Source organism: Neophocaena asiaeorientalis, unplaced genomic scaffold, assembly GCF_003031525.2.
Source record: "Neophocaena asiaeorientalis asiaeorientalis breed wild unplaced genomic scaffold, Neophocaena_asiaeorientalis_V1.1 scaffold223, whole genome shotgun sequence".
Classification (NCBI taxonomy): Eukaryota; Metazoa; Chordata; class Mammalia; order Artiodactyla; family Phocoenidae; genus Neophocaena; species Neophocaena asiaeorientalis.
In genome coordinates, this window is record NW_020175045.1 from 3,656,467 (window position 1) to 3,673,178 (window position 16,712).

General features: G+C 48.9%; 1 protein-coding gene across 1 annotated transcript in view; it reads right to left on the reverse strand.

The window, feature by feature from the left end:
- Positions 1-1,983: 1,983 nt before the first annotated feature.
- Positions 1,984-16,712, reverse strand: part of DNAAF5 (dynein axonemal assembly factor 5) — a 36,684-nt gene continuing 21,955 nt past the window's right edge. The window contains exons 11-14 of the mRNA XM_024763513.1: positions 13,923-14,073; positions 13,056-13,212; positions 11,242-11,433; positions 1,984-3,032 (exon numbers count right to left, since the gene is read on the reverse strand). Coding sequence (XP_024619281.1) covers positions 2,896-3,032; positions 11,242-11,433; positions 13,056-13,212; positions 13,923-14,073 — 637 coding nt within the window. The 3' untranslated portion in view covers positions 1,984-2,895. The remainder of the gene's footprint in view (positions 3,033-11,241; positions 11,434-13,055; positions 13,213-13,922; positions 14,074-16,712) is intronic.

Below are 16,712 nucleotides of genomic sequence, written 5' to 3' on the forward strand. Positions count from 1 at the left end.
CTTTTGTAACCTTCTAGAAATGTCTTACGCACATAAAAGCAGATAGGCAGCTCCTTCTCTCCTTTTACATATGCCGCATTCCACGCACAGGGTAGTGTTCCTTGTTTTTTACAATTTTAGCGGTCATTCCATACTGGCACATACGGGGCTGTCTTTGGCTACTAAAAGGTAGGTGTTTCATCTTCAACTGAGCAACTCACCCTAGAACAAGGGTCCCCAACCAGGGAACCAGAGAACAAGGGCTCGCTGTTAGGAACCGGGCGCACAGCAGGAGGTGAGTGGCGGTGAGCTCCGCCTCCTGTCAGACCAGCAGCAGCATCAGACGCTCATAGGAGCGCGAACCCTACTGTGAACCGCGCCTGCGAGGGATCCAGGCCGCGTATCCCTGTGAGCACCTAATGCCTGATGATCTGAGGGGGAGCTGAGGCGGTGACGCTGGCGCTGGGGAGGGGCCACAAATACAGGTCATCATTAGAGAGGTCTGACTGCACAGAGAACGTCATAAATCGATCGCTTGCAGACTCATCAAAACCCTATCAGTGAGCGGCGAGTGAGAACAAGCTCAGGGCTGCCGCTGATTCTGCGTTATGGCGAGTTTTATAGTTATCTCGTTATATATCACAACGTAATGATAACAGAGATGAAGTTTACAATAAATGTATGTAGTGCGCTCGAATCATCCCCAAACCATCCCGTCTCCCCCTTCCGTGGAAAAACTGTCTTCCACAGAACCGGTCCCTGGTGCCAAAAAGGTTGGGGACCACCGCCCCAGAAGGATGTACTTTCATTTAGGTCACGGAAAGGAGATTTTCAAAGGAAGTAAAACTTGTTTTTGAACCACAGCATAGGTAGAGGCAAACAGATAAATTATCTTTATGAAAATAACATTTTGAGCTTCTTAAATTCGGGAAATGAAAAATTTCCTGAACACAGCAAAAAATCTCTTCCTAGATACAGCACAAAAAGCACAATCCATAAAAGAACAAATCAATAAATTAAACTTCTTTTGGGAATTCCCTGGCGGTCCAGTGGTTGACACTTGGCGCTTTCATTGCCATGGGCCCGGGATCGATCCCCTGGTCAGGGAACTAAGATCCCACGAGCCGTGCGGCGCGGCCAAAAAAAAATAACCTCTCATAGGCTGTTAAGATTGTGTCAGGTGTCCCGAGTCACTGCAGTGCTGCCTCTGAATAGTTCCCCTAACGATGCACAGAAGCGAAAGCGCACCGCTGATGCTTCCATGGCAGCCGCGTGGCAGCTGGGCTGGACAGCAGCTGGGGGGCACCCAACCCGCCTGCCTTGTGGGAGGGGAGGGGTTGAGCACGTGGTGTCCTCTCAGCCGTGACACTGAACGTCTGACCAGAGGGAGAAGATGGAGCTTCTTGCCGGATGTGAAAATGCGTGGTTCTCAAGGCAGGGTCCCCATACTTTAGGGACGTCGGAATCCCCCGGAGGGCCAGCCGCTGGGCCCCAGCCCATTGTCTCCGATTCAGTAGGTCTGGGCCAAGACCTGCTAACATGCGTCTCTAACAGGCTCCAGACAGTGCTGAGGAAGCTCACGCAGAGGACGCAGAGGACACAGACGGAGAGGGCAATCAGGAAGCTGGGGGACAGAAATGGGGTTTGGAGAGGAACTGTGGCTTCAGAGACTCGCAAGGGTCACTGCGGTCAGGAGCTGCGTCACCATGGGGCCGGGGGTGCAGTGACCCAGGTCTGTGCTGCAGGTTCAGTTCTCAGCCCCTCTCCGGGTCCGACCCTCACCCTGAGGGTGAGCCCTTGGAAGCCTTGCTGACACCCTCGTCTTAACTTGTTTGGAGCTCCTGCCACCTGGTGGCCAGAGAGGGCACTACAATGAGCAGTGGGGACCCCTCAGTCCAAAGGCCCAGGATTCTGGAGGCTGCGATCACTGTGGGGTAAATCTAAGGAAAGAAATGAGTCTGAATTTCAATTATCAAAACACGCGAAGACAGGCATACAGAATAGTTATGATCAATATTGTAAGTTATATTTTCAAATACCAAAGCGTAAGTGTTAGTATTTGATTTTTGGAAAAAACACAGCATTTTTTCCCCCTTGTGTTAACATAAATATTTGGCTTATGGAAATAAAACTCACTTAGAATGAACTCTTTTAGGCACTTGGGGATAGAAAGTACAGGAAAATATAATACAACTTTACTGTACTGCTACTTACAAGACAGCAACCAAAATTATATCTGATTAAACATCCTATTTTCAACTGTCAGAATTACTGACCTAAGAAAAAATACTGTGACCAAATATATCCACATAACATTTTAAATTCCAGTGTATCTTAAATGGGAAAGATTCCACTGATAATAGTTCTTAAGATTTCAAATTCTTTTCAGTCTTTCACTGAGATATTAAGTTTCAGTAGACAGAACCCAAAGAAAGAACATTCCTTTTAATCACTTTGTCTTTTTTCTTTTTAAATACTCAAGAACTTTCTCGGTGGGCATTTAAGCAAGAAAGAACCAATAACCCAGGAACCTAGCAGTGCACGTAGACTAAAACGAAGAATGTGCTGATTTGGTGTGAGAAGCTGACATTTAATTTGAAGGTGGCTGTCGATTTCTGGCAGACCTCTCGGTGAACTGCATGAGTTAGCCATGAACTACAGAAGCCACTCAGTGAAAGTTCTTTATTTCAAAAACTGCTGGGTGTGCAGAATTGTCCCAGGAGAGCACTGGGCACGGTGCTCGGAGAATGCGTTCTTCTTGCTGTTAAAGGCTTGCTTGTGAGGGTCCCCGGCTGTTGACAGAAAGGTGCCCTGTGACGAGATTTAAAGGCCACGAATCCCAGTCCAGGTGAGGATGTGGCTTGGGTGTTCGCTCCCCCCAGCTGTTGCCCTGAGGCTCTGCTCCCAGGACTCTGGTCACGGGGCGGGCGGCAGGCCCTGCAGGTGCTGTAGCAGCTGCTCGCAGTGGGTGGGTGAACGATGCTTATGGAGGACGGCCTCCATCTCTCTCACCAGGAGGTCAGGGAAGAGGACACTGCCTGCTTTGAGGGCCTCTGCAAGACAGGAAAACACCTTTATGATGCCAGGAATAAATATCAAGCCAAGCTTAGCTTCATATTAAAGTTACAACAGCCATACACAGAGCAGACTGCAGAGCAAGGGAAGTGAGCAGGGGTTAGGAGGGCATTGCATAATGATTAAGGGGTCAGTGCTCAAGAAGACATAACGATCCTTATCACGTATGAGCCCAGTAACAGAGTGTCAAACAACGTGAGGCAAAACTGATAGCTCCTAGGAGAAATAGATTAATCCACTATTGTGGCTGGAGACTCCCATGCCCCTCTCTCAGAAACGGACAGACCCAGCAGGCAGGAAATCGGTGAGTACACCCAAGCGGACCCCACGAGCACCATCAATCAATCAAATATCTACAGACTACCTCATCCAACAGTAGCAGAGCACACGTTCTTCTCAAGCTCCCATGGAACAGTCACTAGAATAGACCACATTCAGGGCCATAAAACACACCTTCACAAATATAAAAGGACAGAAATCATACAATCTCTGCTCTCAGACAACATGGAATTGAACTGGACATCAGTAACAAGGAGATAATTGGAAAATCCCCAAATATCTGGAGATTAAACAACACATTTGTAAATACCACAATGGTCCAAGAAGAAATCTCAAGAAAAATTAAAAAATATTCTGAACTAAATGAAAATGAAAACACAACTTATCAAAATTTGTGGGATGCAGTGAAAAGCAGTGCTTACAGGGAAACTTATACCATTGAATGCACACATTAAAAAAAAAGATCTAAAATCAATAATCTAAATCACCACCTTAGGAAACTACAAAAAAGAGCAAATTAAATCCAAAGTTAGCAGAAGAAAAGAAGAATCAGAGCATAGATCAGTGAAATGTGAAACAGAAAATCAATAGAGATCATCCACAAAACCAAAACTTGGTTCTCTGAACAACTCTTTGCCCACAACTCTGACAACCTAGGTGAAATGGACCAATTCTCTGAAAGGCATAATCTGCCAAAACTCCCACAAGAACAGACAATCGCAGTGGACCTACATCCGCTAACAGTGGACCTACATCCGCTAACAGTGGACCTACATCCGTTAACAGTGGACCTACATCCGCTAACAGTGGACCTACATCCGCTAACAGTTGACCTACATCCGCTAACAGTGGACCTACATCCGCTAAAGAAACTGAATCAATAATGAATAACCTCCCCAAACAGAAAGCACCAGCCCCAGTAGGTGAACCAGATGAGTTCAGGGGCGAATTCTGCCAAACCTTTACGGAAGAAATGAAACCAATTCTCTGCAATCTCTTCCAGAAGACAGAAGCACAGGGAACATGTGCTAACTCATCCTATGAGACCAGCATTACCCCGATACAAACTCAGAAAAAGTTGCTACAGGAAAGTAAAACTACAGACCAATATTTCTCACAAACATAGATGCAAAAATCCTCAACAAAATATTAGCAAATCAAATCCAACAATGTATAAAAAGCATCACATACCAAGACCAAGTGAGATTTATCCCAGGTATGCAAGGCTGGTTCAACATTTCAAAAATCAATTCATGTAATCCATCACATCAACAAGCTAAAAGAGGCATCACATGATCATATCAATAGATGCAGAAAAGCATTTTGACAAAGTCTAACACCCACTCATGAGTAAAAACATTCTGTAAACTAGGAATAGAGGGTAACTTCCTCAATAATGAATATCTATGAAAAAAATCTACAGTTAACATGACACTTAGGGTAAGAAACTTGAAACTTTCCCACTATAATCAGGAACAAAGCAAGGATGTCCCCTCTCACCACTCTTTTTCAACACCAAACTGGATGTCCTAGCTAATGCGATAAGATAAGAAAAGGAAATGAAAGATAATATACACATTGGCAAGGAAGAAATAAAACTGTCTTTGTTTACAGATGACATGAGCATTTATGTTGAAATTGGGAAGAACTGACAAACTCCTGGAACTAATAAGTGATTATAGCAAGGTTGCAGGATACAAGGTTAACATACAAAAGTCAATCACTTGGACTTCCCTGGTGGCGCAGTGGTTTAAGACTCCACCTGCCAATGCAGGGGACATGGGTTCGAGCCCTGGTCCGGGAAGATCCCACATGCCACGGAGCAACTAAGCACACGTGCCACAACTACTGAGCCTGCACTCTAGAGCCCGCATGCCACAACTACTGAAGCCCGCACGCCTAGAGCCTGTGCTCCGCAACAAGAGAAGCCACCGCGATGAGAAGCCCGTGCACACAGCAACGAAGAGTAGCCCCCACTCGCCACAACTAGAGAAAGCCCACGTGCAGCAACGAAGACCCAACACAGCCAAAAATAAATTTTAAAAAGTCAATCACTTTCCTATACACCAGACACGAATGAGTGCAATCTGAAATTAAAACAATACCATTTACAGTAGTACCTTCCAAAATGAAATACCTTGGTATAAATCTAACAAAATGTATAGAAGATCTATATGAGAAAATTTACAAAACTCTGATGAATGAAATTAAAGAAGAACTAAATAAATGGAAAGATATTTCATGTTCATGGACAGGAAGACTCACTATTATCAAGGTATCAGTTTTTCCCAACTTGATCTATATATAGATTCAATGCAATCCCAATTAAAATCCCAGCAAATTATTGTGTGGATATTAACAAACTAACACAATATTGAAGGAGAAGAACAAAGTTGGAGCACTGACACTACCCAACTTCAAGACTTTCTATAAAGCCACAGTAATCAAGACAGTGTGGTACTGGCAAATAGATCAATGGAACAGAACAGAGAGACCAGAAATAGGCCCACATAAATACTGTCAACTGATCTTTGACAAAGAAATAAAGGCGATACAATGGAGCAAAGACAGTCTTTTCACAAATGGTGATAGAACAAATGGACATCCACATCCAAAGAACAAAAAACAAAAAAAAAATCTAGACACAGACCTTACCTCTTTCATGACAATTAACTCAAAATTGATGATAGACATAAATAATAAAACTCCTAGAATATAACATAGGAGAAAACCTAAGTGACCTTTGGGTATGGCAATAATTTTTTAGATAAACACCAAAAGTATAATCCATGAAAGAAATAATTGATAAGCTGGACTTCATTAAAATTAAAAACTTTTGCCACAGACTGAGAGAAAACATTTGCGGAAGATACATCTGATATATATGGAAACACAAAAGACCCCGAATAGCCAAAGCAATCCTGAGAAAGAAAAACGGAGCTGGAGGAATCAGATGACCTGACTTCAGAATATACTACAAAGCTACAGTAATCAAAACAGTATGGTACTGGCACAAAAACAGAAATATAGATCAATGGAACAGGACAGAAAGCCCAGAGATAAACCCACACACCTATGGTCAACTAATCTATGACAAACGAGGCAAGAATATACAATGGAGAAAAGATAGTCTCTTCAATAAGTGGTGCTGGGAAAACTGGACAGCTGCATGTAAAAAAATGAAATTAGAACACTTCCTAACACCATACACAAAAATAAACTTGAAATGGATAAAAGGCCTAAATGTAAGGCCGGACACTATAAAACTCTTAGAGAAAACATAGGCAAAACACTCTTTGACATAAATCACAGCAAGATCTTTCTTTTTTTTTTTTTTTTTTAAAGAACAGATTTATTTATTTATTTATTTATTTTTGCTGTGTTGGGTCTTCGTTTCTGTGCAAGGGCTTTCTCCAGTGTGGCAAGCGGGGGCCACTCTTCATCGCGGTGCGTGGGCCTCTCACTATCGCGGCCTCTCTTGTTGAGGAGCACAGGCTCCAGATGCACAGGCTCAGTAGTTGTGGCTCACGGGCCTAGTTGCTCCGCGGCATGTGGGATCCTCCCAGACCAGGGTTCGAACCCATGTCCCCTGCATTAGCAGGCAGATTCTCAACCACTGTGCCACCAGGGAAGCCCAGCAAGATCTTTCTTGATCCACCTCTTAGAATAATGAAAATAAAAACAAAAATAGACAAATGAGACCTAATTAAATTTAAAACTTCTGCACAGCAAAGGAAACCATAAACTAAACTAAAAGACAACCCACAGAGTGGGAGAAAATATTTGCAGATGAGGCGACCGACAAGGGACTAATCTCCAAAATATACAAACAGCTCATGCAGCTCTATGTCAAAAGAGAAAACAACCCAATCCAAAAATGGGCAGAAGATCTCAACAGACATTTCTCCAAAGAAGACATACAGATGGCTAATAGGCACGTGAAAAGATGCTCAACATTGCTAATTATTAGAGAAAGACAAATCAAAACTACAGTGAGGTATCTCTTCACACCAGTAAGAATGGCCATCACCAAAAAGTCTGCAAACAATAAATGTTGGAGAGGGTGTGGAAAAATGGAACCCTCCTACACTGTTGGTGGGAATGTAAATTGGTACAACCATTATGGAGAACAGTATGGAGGTTCCTCAAAAAACAAAAAGTAGAACTACCATATGATCCAGCAACCCCACTCCTAGGCATATATCTGGAAAAAACTCCAATTTGAAAAGATACATGCACCCCAATATTCATAGCAGCACTATTTACTATAGTCAAGACATGGAAGCAGCCTAAATGTCCATCGACAGATGAGTGGATAAAGATGTGAGAATATTACTCAGCCATAAAAAAAGAATGAAATAATGCCGTTTTAAGTGACATGGATGGACCTGGAGATCGTCATACTAAGTGAAGTAAGTCAAAGAAAGACAAAATATCATATGATATTGCTTATATGTGGAATCTAAGAATATTATACAAATGAACTTATTTACAAAACAGAAATAGAATCAGAGATGTAGAAAACAAACTATGGTTACCAGCGGGGAAAAGAGGGGAGGGATAAATTGGGAGACTGGGATTGACACAAACACACTACCATATATAAAATAGATAACTAATAAGTAACTACTGTATAGCAAAGAGAACTCCACTCAATACTCTGTAATGACCTATATGGGAAAAGAATCTAAAAAAGAGTAGATATATGTATATGTGTAACTGATTCACTTTGCTGTACAGCAGAAACTAACACAACATTGTAAATCAACTCTACTCCAATAAAAATTTAAAAAATAAAAAATTAAAGGGAAACAAAAAAATTAACAATAAAGTCTTAAGAAAGACATATCTGATAAAGGACTATTATCTATAATATACAAATCTTAAAACTCAACAATATGAAGACAAACAACCCAATTAAAAAATGGGCCAGGGACTTCCCTGGTGGCGCAGTGGTTAAGAATCTGCCTGCCAATGCAGGGGACACGGGTTCGATCAGTGATCTGGGAAGATCCCACATGCCGCGGAGCAACTAAGGCCGTATGCCTAGAGCCCTGTTCCACAACAAGAGAAGCCACCACAACGAGAAGCCCGCGCACCACAACGAAGAGTAGCCCCCAAACGCAGCCAAAAAAATAAAGGGAGGGGGGGCAAAGACCTTAACAGACACCTCATCAAAGAAGATATACAGATGTAAAATAAGCCTATAAAAAGATACTTCACATGATATGTCACCAGAGAAATGCAAATTAAAATGAGATATCACTACACACCTATCAGAATGGCCAGAATCAGAACACCGCATGCTGGCAGAATGGGGAACGACAGGACTCTCATCATTGCTGGTGGGAATGCAAAATAGTGTGGCCACTTTGGAAGACAGTTCAGTGATTTCTTACAAAAATAAATATACTCTTATGATATGATCCAGCAATCACATTCCTTGGTATTTACCCAAAGGAGCTGAAAACTTACGTTGGCAAAAAACCTGCACACAGATGTTTAGAGAAGCTTTATTCATAATCGCCAAAATTTGGAAGCAACCAAGATGCCCCTCAGTAGGTGAATGTATAAATAAACTGGTTCATTCAGACAATGGAATATTAGTGCTAAAAAAAAAAAAAGAGCTCTCAAGCCATGAGAAAACATGGAGGAATCTCAAATGCTCATTACTAAGTGAAAGAAGCAATCTGAAAAGGCTACAGACTGTATGATTTCAAGTACGTGACGTTCTGGAAAAGGCAAAACTATGGAGACAGTGAAAGATCAGTGGTCGCTAAAGTTGGGAGGGCGGACAGATGGACAGACAGACAGGTGGAGCACAGAGGAGTGTTAGGGCAGTGAAACTATTCTGTATGAGAATATGAATGCAACGATGGATACACGTCATTACATGCTTGTCCAAACCACACAACGTACGGCGCCCAGAGTGACCCCTAATGTAAACCATGGACTTGGGGTGACTGTGGCGTGTCTGTGAGGCTTACTGACTGGACCAGATGCAGCACCCGGAGGGGCTGCTGATCACGGGGGAGGCTGTGCATGGTGGGGCGCAGGTGTGAGGGAGTCTGTGTACCCGCTGCTCACCGTCTGTACGAACCGTGAGGTCTGTATGAACGGGGAGGGCGACAGCTGGCCAGGAACCCCAGTCGGGCACATGTGCCGACCCCTGGTGCAAAGCCAAGGCAGACAACCTGTCTGCTCTCAGCTGTTGCCGTTGTAAGCAGTTTCCATTGGTCTCGAATTCACAGTTTGTGTCCGTTCCACGGAGAGCAGCGACGCGGTGCCCTCACTCAAAGCACAACGGGGCATCTGAACCTGCGGGTGGCCTGGGCAGAGGCTCTCAAAGGGTGCCCCAGGGTTTTGGGGGCCCTGAGACCCTTCAGCGGGTGTGAGTCAGAACTCCGTCCACAGTGACACGAAGGGCACGACCCCCGGCTCACGGGGCGCCCTCCGCACTGAGGGCTCAAGGCCAGGGCGGCTCGAGCGCTGGCCGGGCTCTGGGGAGTGAGTCACTGCAGGAGTCAGTTAATGTCCTCAGAGGAGCATAAAAATCATCTACTTTATGAAATCTCAACCCCTGAGCACCCAACTTTTAGTAAACTCATTCTGACGAAGTCTGGATTTTCTAGGGACTGACAGCGTCTGCCCTCCACCGAGCGCCCAGCGCGGGTGGTCACAGATCACGCTGTGGCTGGATCTGCTCTCTGTCTGCTTCCTGGTCGTCCCTCCTCTGCGTCCTTCTCGTTCTCCTTTCTTGACTTCTTTTGGGTTATCTGAACAGTTTTTAGAACCCCACTCTAAACTGAAGTCTGTTTATGGCCATCTCGGCCATGTGGCTTCGCTCACACGTCGGTGGTGGTTCAGGGGATACGACCCGTGTCCTTCCTTTTTAGCTTTTCAGCACCCTGGGATGGAACGGGAGGCGCATGCATGTGCAGTGGGGCTGAGGGCTGGGCAGCTCCCAGAGGCCACTTTTTACTTGAAAGAATGACCAGTGACAACTGACTCTTGTTCTTCTGACCTTGAGGGCTGGGCAGCTCCCAGAGGCCACTTTTTACTTGAAAGAATGACCAGTGACAACTGACCCTTGTTCTTCTGACTTGGGGATTTAACAGGATGCTTTCTTGTAAGTGAATGAAGCGACAGTATTCGTGGCTGATGATAAAATTGAAGGTCTCAAGCAGTAATAAGAATTATAGAAACTTGTTTCTGCCACCAAAAGCTTGACAGCCTCCTGAAGCTGTTCTTCCCAAGACTTTTCTGAGCTTGACGTCAACAGTGACTTTTTGACACTGAGAACAGAGCGCGTTCACGTTAATGAGCACGCGGGGCGGATAGATGGACTTGAGCGGAACGGGTGTGGTTCCACAGTGGCTCCAGAGTCTACACTCCAAGGAACCTTGAGGAGACTACCACCTGTCCAGTCAGGGTGCGGTAAGGAAGAGGACCGCTATCAAGATACTCCTCTCTTCCAACTACATCTGTGTGGGCCGTTTGTTTTTCACATACTTTAACCAAACGACACACATCATAACCGACGCAACGCAGAGATGTGCGTCTGGTTGTCTTCTATCAGCTCGACGTTTGAGAGATTCACAGAAATGTAAAATAATGCCACTGTTCTTGTTATTTTGTTTTACAAAACACATCTTTCAAAACCACGTTATTTATGTTAAAATGTAATGGGTTGTTATTTTAAAGAAATTAATCAGTACCTTAACATTTTCTCAAGTTTTAACTTCTACCACGGTGAACACCAGGGGCCGTAACCCACAGGACACAAGCTCGTTGGGACCCGCAGTAACTCGGAGGACACGGGTTGCAAGACTGCGGGCCCAAGGGAGTCCGGGCGCCCGGCCAGCTGCTCCCGTGCGGCTGGCCCGAGTATGGGGATGAAGCTCTTACCGAGAACTGCGTCCTGGATGGCGCTCTCAGGGTCGTCGAGGTACACGAGCAGCTCCCTGTACAGGTGCTGAATGCTGCTCTGGTAATAGCACTTGCCGGCCTCGTTCCCGACACGCTCCAACCAGGTGACCAAGGAGGTAGTGGCCGCCAGCCTCACCTCGTTGGAAACGTCATCCAGGCGTTTTAAGAGTTCTGCAAGGAGGGACCAGACAGGAGTGTGAGGAGAGGTTCCAGGGCAGGCGGCTCCCAGCTAAGCTCTCAGCACTCGTGGAGCACCGGCCCCTGGCCTGGGAAACCCACAGGCAGGTGCTGGGGAGGGGCTGGTGGTAGCGGGTGTCCCGGGACCCTCGGCCACTCTGGCCCAGGGGTGGACTCCGTGGACACGGACTGAAGGTGTGCTTCACACCAGTGTGGGCGTCTTCGCCCTCTGACCTGCAAGGCGGCTGGGGTCCCCCCGGCTCCGAGATGCTCAGACTCAGAGTCACACACAGGCCTCACGCCCCATCCTCCCCAAGGAGCAGACGGCACAGGAAGGGTGTCTGCTGACCCCGCTTTCTGCCCACCGTGGCTCTGGGGACAGAGCTGAGGGCCCGGTGACACGACGGCCACCAGCTACATCAGCTGTGTTTCTGCTGAGCCTCTGGGACCAGATGTCCCACTGCCGAAAGTGGACTAACAGTCCTTCCTGACCCGCAAAAACGCTTCCTGTGAACGGGTGAGACTTCTATCAATGCGTGCTCTTCTCACAGATCTACACGACGCGCCTGCGGGCCTCTCACTGCCGTGGCCTCTCCCGTTGCGGAGCACAGGCTCCGGATGCGCAGGCCCAGTGGCCATGGCTCACGGGCCCAGCCACTCCACGGCATGTAGGATCTTCCTGGACCAGGGCACGAACCCGCGTCCCCTGCATCGGCAGGTGGACTCTCAACCACTGCGCCACCAGGGAAGCCCCAAACGTTTATTCTTACACATGCAATAGGTTCTAAGATAACACTTCATTCTAGCTGTAGGCGGCAACAGATGTTACGGCAGGGAATCCAGATATTCACACAGGAGGGGCTAAGGGTCACCACTGTCTCAGGCGTGAGGAACTGCTTTTTGCCACATTTATTAATCCCGCCTGTGGGCAGGGCCCTTCCCGAGGCCTCCCCTCTCAGCTCCTCCAGTTTCTTCGGCTCCTGTTTCTGCCGGCAAGCCTGGTCTTCCTCGTCCGCCTCCTGGGCTGCTTCTTGCCACCCTTGGGGCCAGACGTGGCCCCTGCCGCAGGAAGTGCTCAACTCGTTTGGAACGGCTGTTACCCTTGCAGATTTCCGCGATCCCAACCACATGTGGAGAAGATGGCACTGAGGGCCTGTACCTTCCACCTCCCCCGTCCCCCCCGGCGTGGGCACACCCACCAGCCCCTGAGCTTCTCGGCTGCAGGCCCACCTCCAGCGACGCTGCTCCGCTCGGGGCCGGGTTTCACTTCTGTGGCCCGGACTCATCGGTGCTCTCAGGCTCCAAGAGGCAGTGACACGGGGGATGCGAGGCAGGGCTGCAGCCCTCACACCGAAGGCCACGGGGTGGTACCCTGGCCGCCGTGGGCGTCTATGCTCCCACCCACCCCGCAATTCCAGTCCACAAGACGTCTGTCCTGTTTCTCGTGCTACGTTACTTATTCAGTGACATTCAGTGACGTCATACCTGTCACATCCACGTTTAGACTCATAGCACCAACCTGACCCGAAGTCAAAGTAGCATTTTCTATTTTTCCTACCAAAGAAACAACTGTCAAGCAAACAGAGGCATATGATTGGAAAAGAAGAATGTCCTACCAGGATAAATCTTGATGAATTTGTCTGGATCTATCACACCATCAGAGGTCTTTAAAAATACGTTAATGATTCGGCATGAAATTAATCGAGTCATCTGAGAATCTTCTTCCAGGGTGGTTAGAATTTGAGGCATCAACGTTTCCTGCACTTCCTGTATCTGCAATAAAAAAAAACCACACAAGCTGTGGGCCACGGCTGGTGCCACCCTGGTGACAGAGATTGCTACTCACACACTGTGTACTTTGCCCGTCACTGAAGAGACTTGGTTTTGATGCAAGTATGATTGCGTCTGGAAAGCTACTTCGAAATTTCTATGTAAGAAGCAGACCTGAATCTTGATTTTAAAATCCAGATAATTTGAACATCGGTCAGTCGGTTTTTAAAAAATCTGTTATTCAGAAAGTCTTAGGCACCGATCCTACACAGCCCACTACTTACTAGCAGGACTGGGTATCGTGTCCAGTAAAGTTTGGGGGGCATTTCAACTTAAGTAACAGCTGTTCAGGTACCACAATGTTTTCCCTACTTCTACTGTTTCCTCAATTCCTCATCTATCTGGAAATATGAATACAAACAACGCTCTTTGAGTCAGACTCCTGTGATGAAATTCTTTTCTTGTAAACAGTAACGATCACTTAAGAAATCCCCCAGGTGACCCAAGGAAACAACGGGCTTTCCCCCCAGACCTCTGCTCGCCCTCCGGCCCCATAGTCCCGTCCCCTCGGTCTGTCTGGGAGCATCTGCTGCCGCTGTCAGGACAGGAGACTCAGGTGAGCGCTCTTCACCTGCGGCAGGTGTGCCAGGCAGGCCCCGGAAGCCCAGGGCACAGTCTGTTCCCCTCTTGGGTCCAGGACGCATGAGCCCTACCTGCTCATCTGACAGGACCCCGCTGCTGACAAGCGCCCAGAGGCAGGACACGGCCGCTGTACGGATGGCTGCAGCCGTCCTCCCCGCGTGCCACTGCAGACTGGGGACAAAGATGTCCTTGATCAGGGTGTCCAGGTAGCCATGGAACTGTCTGGAGCGGAAGCAGGAGACAGTGGGTGAGAGGGGCACCCAGACTCCCCGAAGGAAGCGCTTCCATTTGGGAAACGGACTGGGCGGAGGGAAAAGGCCAAACAGACAAAACGAGCGGAAATCGAACACTGGACGTTGAACGAGAGCCCCCGCTCCCCGGGGTAGTGGCCAGGGAGGGGACATGGGGCTCTCTCCCACGGCTATCACGGGGCAGGGCTGCACTCGGGCTCCTGCCGCCTCTCCTGGGACTGGACCCTGGGGCTGGGGGTGTATTCCAGCCTCCCTCCCACTCTGTGGCCGAGGGGCTTCCCCAACACCCCTCCTGGATCTAAGAAAAGGGTGGCCGCGCTACCCCGAGCACCGATGGGGCGGCAAGTCACTCCCACAGGCGGCGACCTTACAGAGACGGGCCTCAAGGTCCCTGCAACCACGTGAGGTCCCTCTGACCACGCCCGCTACCTTGGCAAAAGGGCACCCTGGGGCTGCACGTACAGTCCCATGTGTCAAGACACCGGGAGACACGGATGTTCCCGCCAACATAGTCGGGGACCTTCCTCTCGACACGCCGTCAGGACAAACACAAAACAAAACAAAATCCCAGCCCTGAGCTCCACCGGCTGGCCTGGCCACCCGGCAGCGGAGCCATACGTGAGGCCCCGTCCAAAAGCCCAGGGAAAAGCCTCAGCCCTCCGTATGACTCCTGTACCCCACGGGCCTCTGCTGATGGAGCAAGACGTATTCTGCTGAATAAAGGACTCATTGACTTGCTTCCCAGGGTCATTCCGGAGCACGCTTCACAGTGGGGCTCCCGCCTCCAGCACCAGCTGCTTCAGGACCTGGACCAGCGTGCGGGCCTGTGAGCCCACGGCTGCGCCGTGCCCCCAGCAGGGGGCACTCCTGAGCCACCTGCGCTTCCGACAGTGGACCTGGTGCAGGGCAACTCACACACATTCAGGGTTTTCTACGTGCTTTAGTTTTTTAGCAAGGAGCTGCTGTTCCCTGCAAAGGGATTCACCAGGGGACTCTGGAAAGCTCAGCCCCGTGTCCTGGCTGAGGCGGCCCAGGCGATGTGGCAACGAGGGCCTGAGGGCCGAGTGCTGGCCGTGAGGAGGGACGGGCAGTGGGACTCCAGTGATATGGTGGGAGCAGAAAAAGCACTGAACTCCCCAAGAATGAGTACCCTGCTTCCAGAGGACGCACACCTGTTCAAACGCAGCTGGGCCCCGAGACCAGGAAGCCCAGCCCGGGCAGGCCCACGGGCTCCTCCAGAGCCACCAGCATCCGGGCCTTGCCCTGCGGGAGAAGGTCCGTAACATCCCGCACGAGGGGACGGCACTGGGTGGTGTCTGGGCGCCCAGACAGGGGAGCAGGCCTCCTTCACTGGGGGATCGCACTCCAGCCAGGGTGCCCCTGCCCCCGCCGTCCTCTGGCTGGGAGCCCTGCACCACCGGGTGTGCCGGTGCCAGAGGCGCTTTCGGGGGTGGGGTGGGATGAGGGGGGGCCGCATTCCTTTGCTATCTCAGACTCTGCACTCTGTAACCCTGAGGTTCAAAACCAAGCAGGTGTTGCTTTCCAAAATCTTTCCTGCCTGTAAAAAGTTAATCCTTGCACTAGACAATTGTAAACTGAACAACTTTCTTCTCCTGATAGCGGTTTCTTTCCACAAGAAGCCTTCAAGGGCAGCTTCTTGAGGGAACTCGGTTCAAGAGCGGGGGCTTCGTTCCCGGGGGTTGGCTGTCCTCAGGGGGACGCAGCGGAGCAGGGCCCCGAGGGGTAGTGACTGATACGCCGGCTCTCTCCTCACGGGGCAGCTGCCAGACCCAACTCAGTAACCTTTTTATAGTCTCTTCTAACCCTTGAAGTCTTTGCAGACAAGCAGGAAATAAAATTTCCTGCAATACAATGGGCTGGCTGGAGGCCCAAGAGCAGAGATCAGAGTAACACCCAGAGAAGTGAAGTCTGAATAATGACCCGTTATTTCCCTAGGAAAGTCCAGGACAGGCCGACGACAAAGATTTGCTCCCTCTCAGGGGATGGGTCCCCAAAGAGCAAACAGCATCTCACAGCCTGAAGCCCCACAGCCCGTCCTGCCAGGACGCTGTGTCGCTTTGCAAAGGGAGAGGGCGGGGCCTGCAGATGGCTCTGCTCCGGGCCGCCTCACGTCCAGCCTGGGCCGCCCGCCTCCTTCCCTTCGGAGCCCCGAGCTGGAGGCCCGGGTGTTTATGCTGCCTCAAGTCCCTCCGGAGGAGAGGAGTTTCCTAAGTTCTAACTTTAACGGTCATTCAATCAATTCTCTGTGAGGCCTGAAAGGTACCAGAAGCCTTTTAAAGCTGAGAACAGCTAATGTATAAACAATTCGTAGTTAATGTTCCCTAAAACTTTTTCATTCAACGGAATTTTAAGGACCACAAGAATGCGACTGATTTAGTGTCTCTCTATGCGGTGCACTCGCTGCGGGGACTATGCCGTTCCCCTGGGGCGCTGGCTGTGTGGGGAGTCACACGACAGCAGGACCCAGAGCTCAGGGTCACCCCAGGTCCCACCTGAGACCTCAGTGCGGGGGCACGTGGGGACCACTCAGCCGCAGCACAGCATGGGGGGCAGCATGGGGGGACTGCGTGGCGGGCAGCATGGGGGACT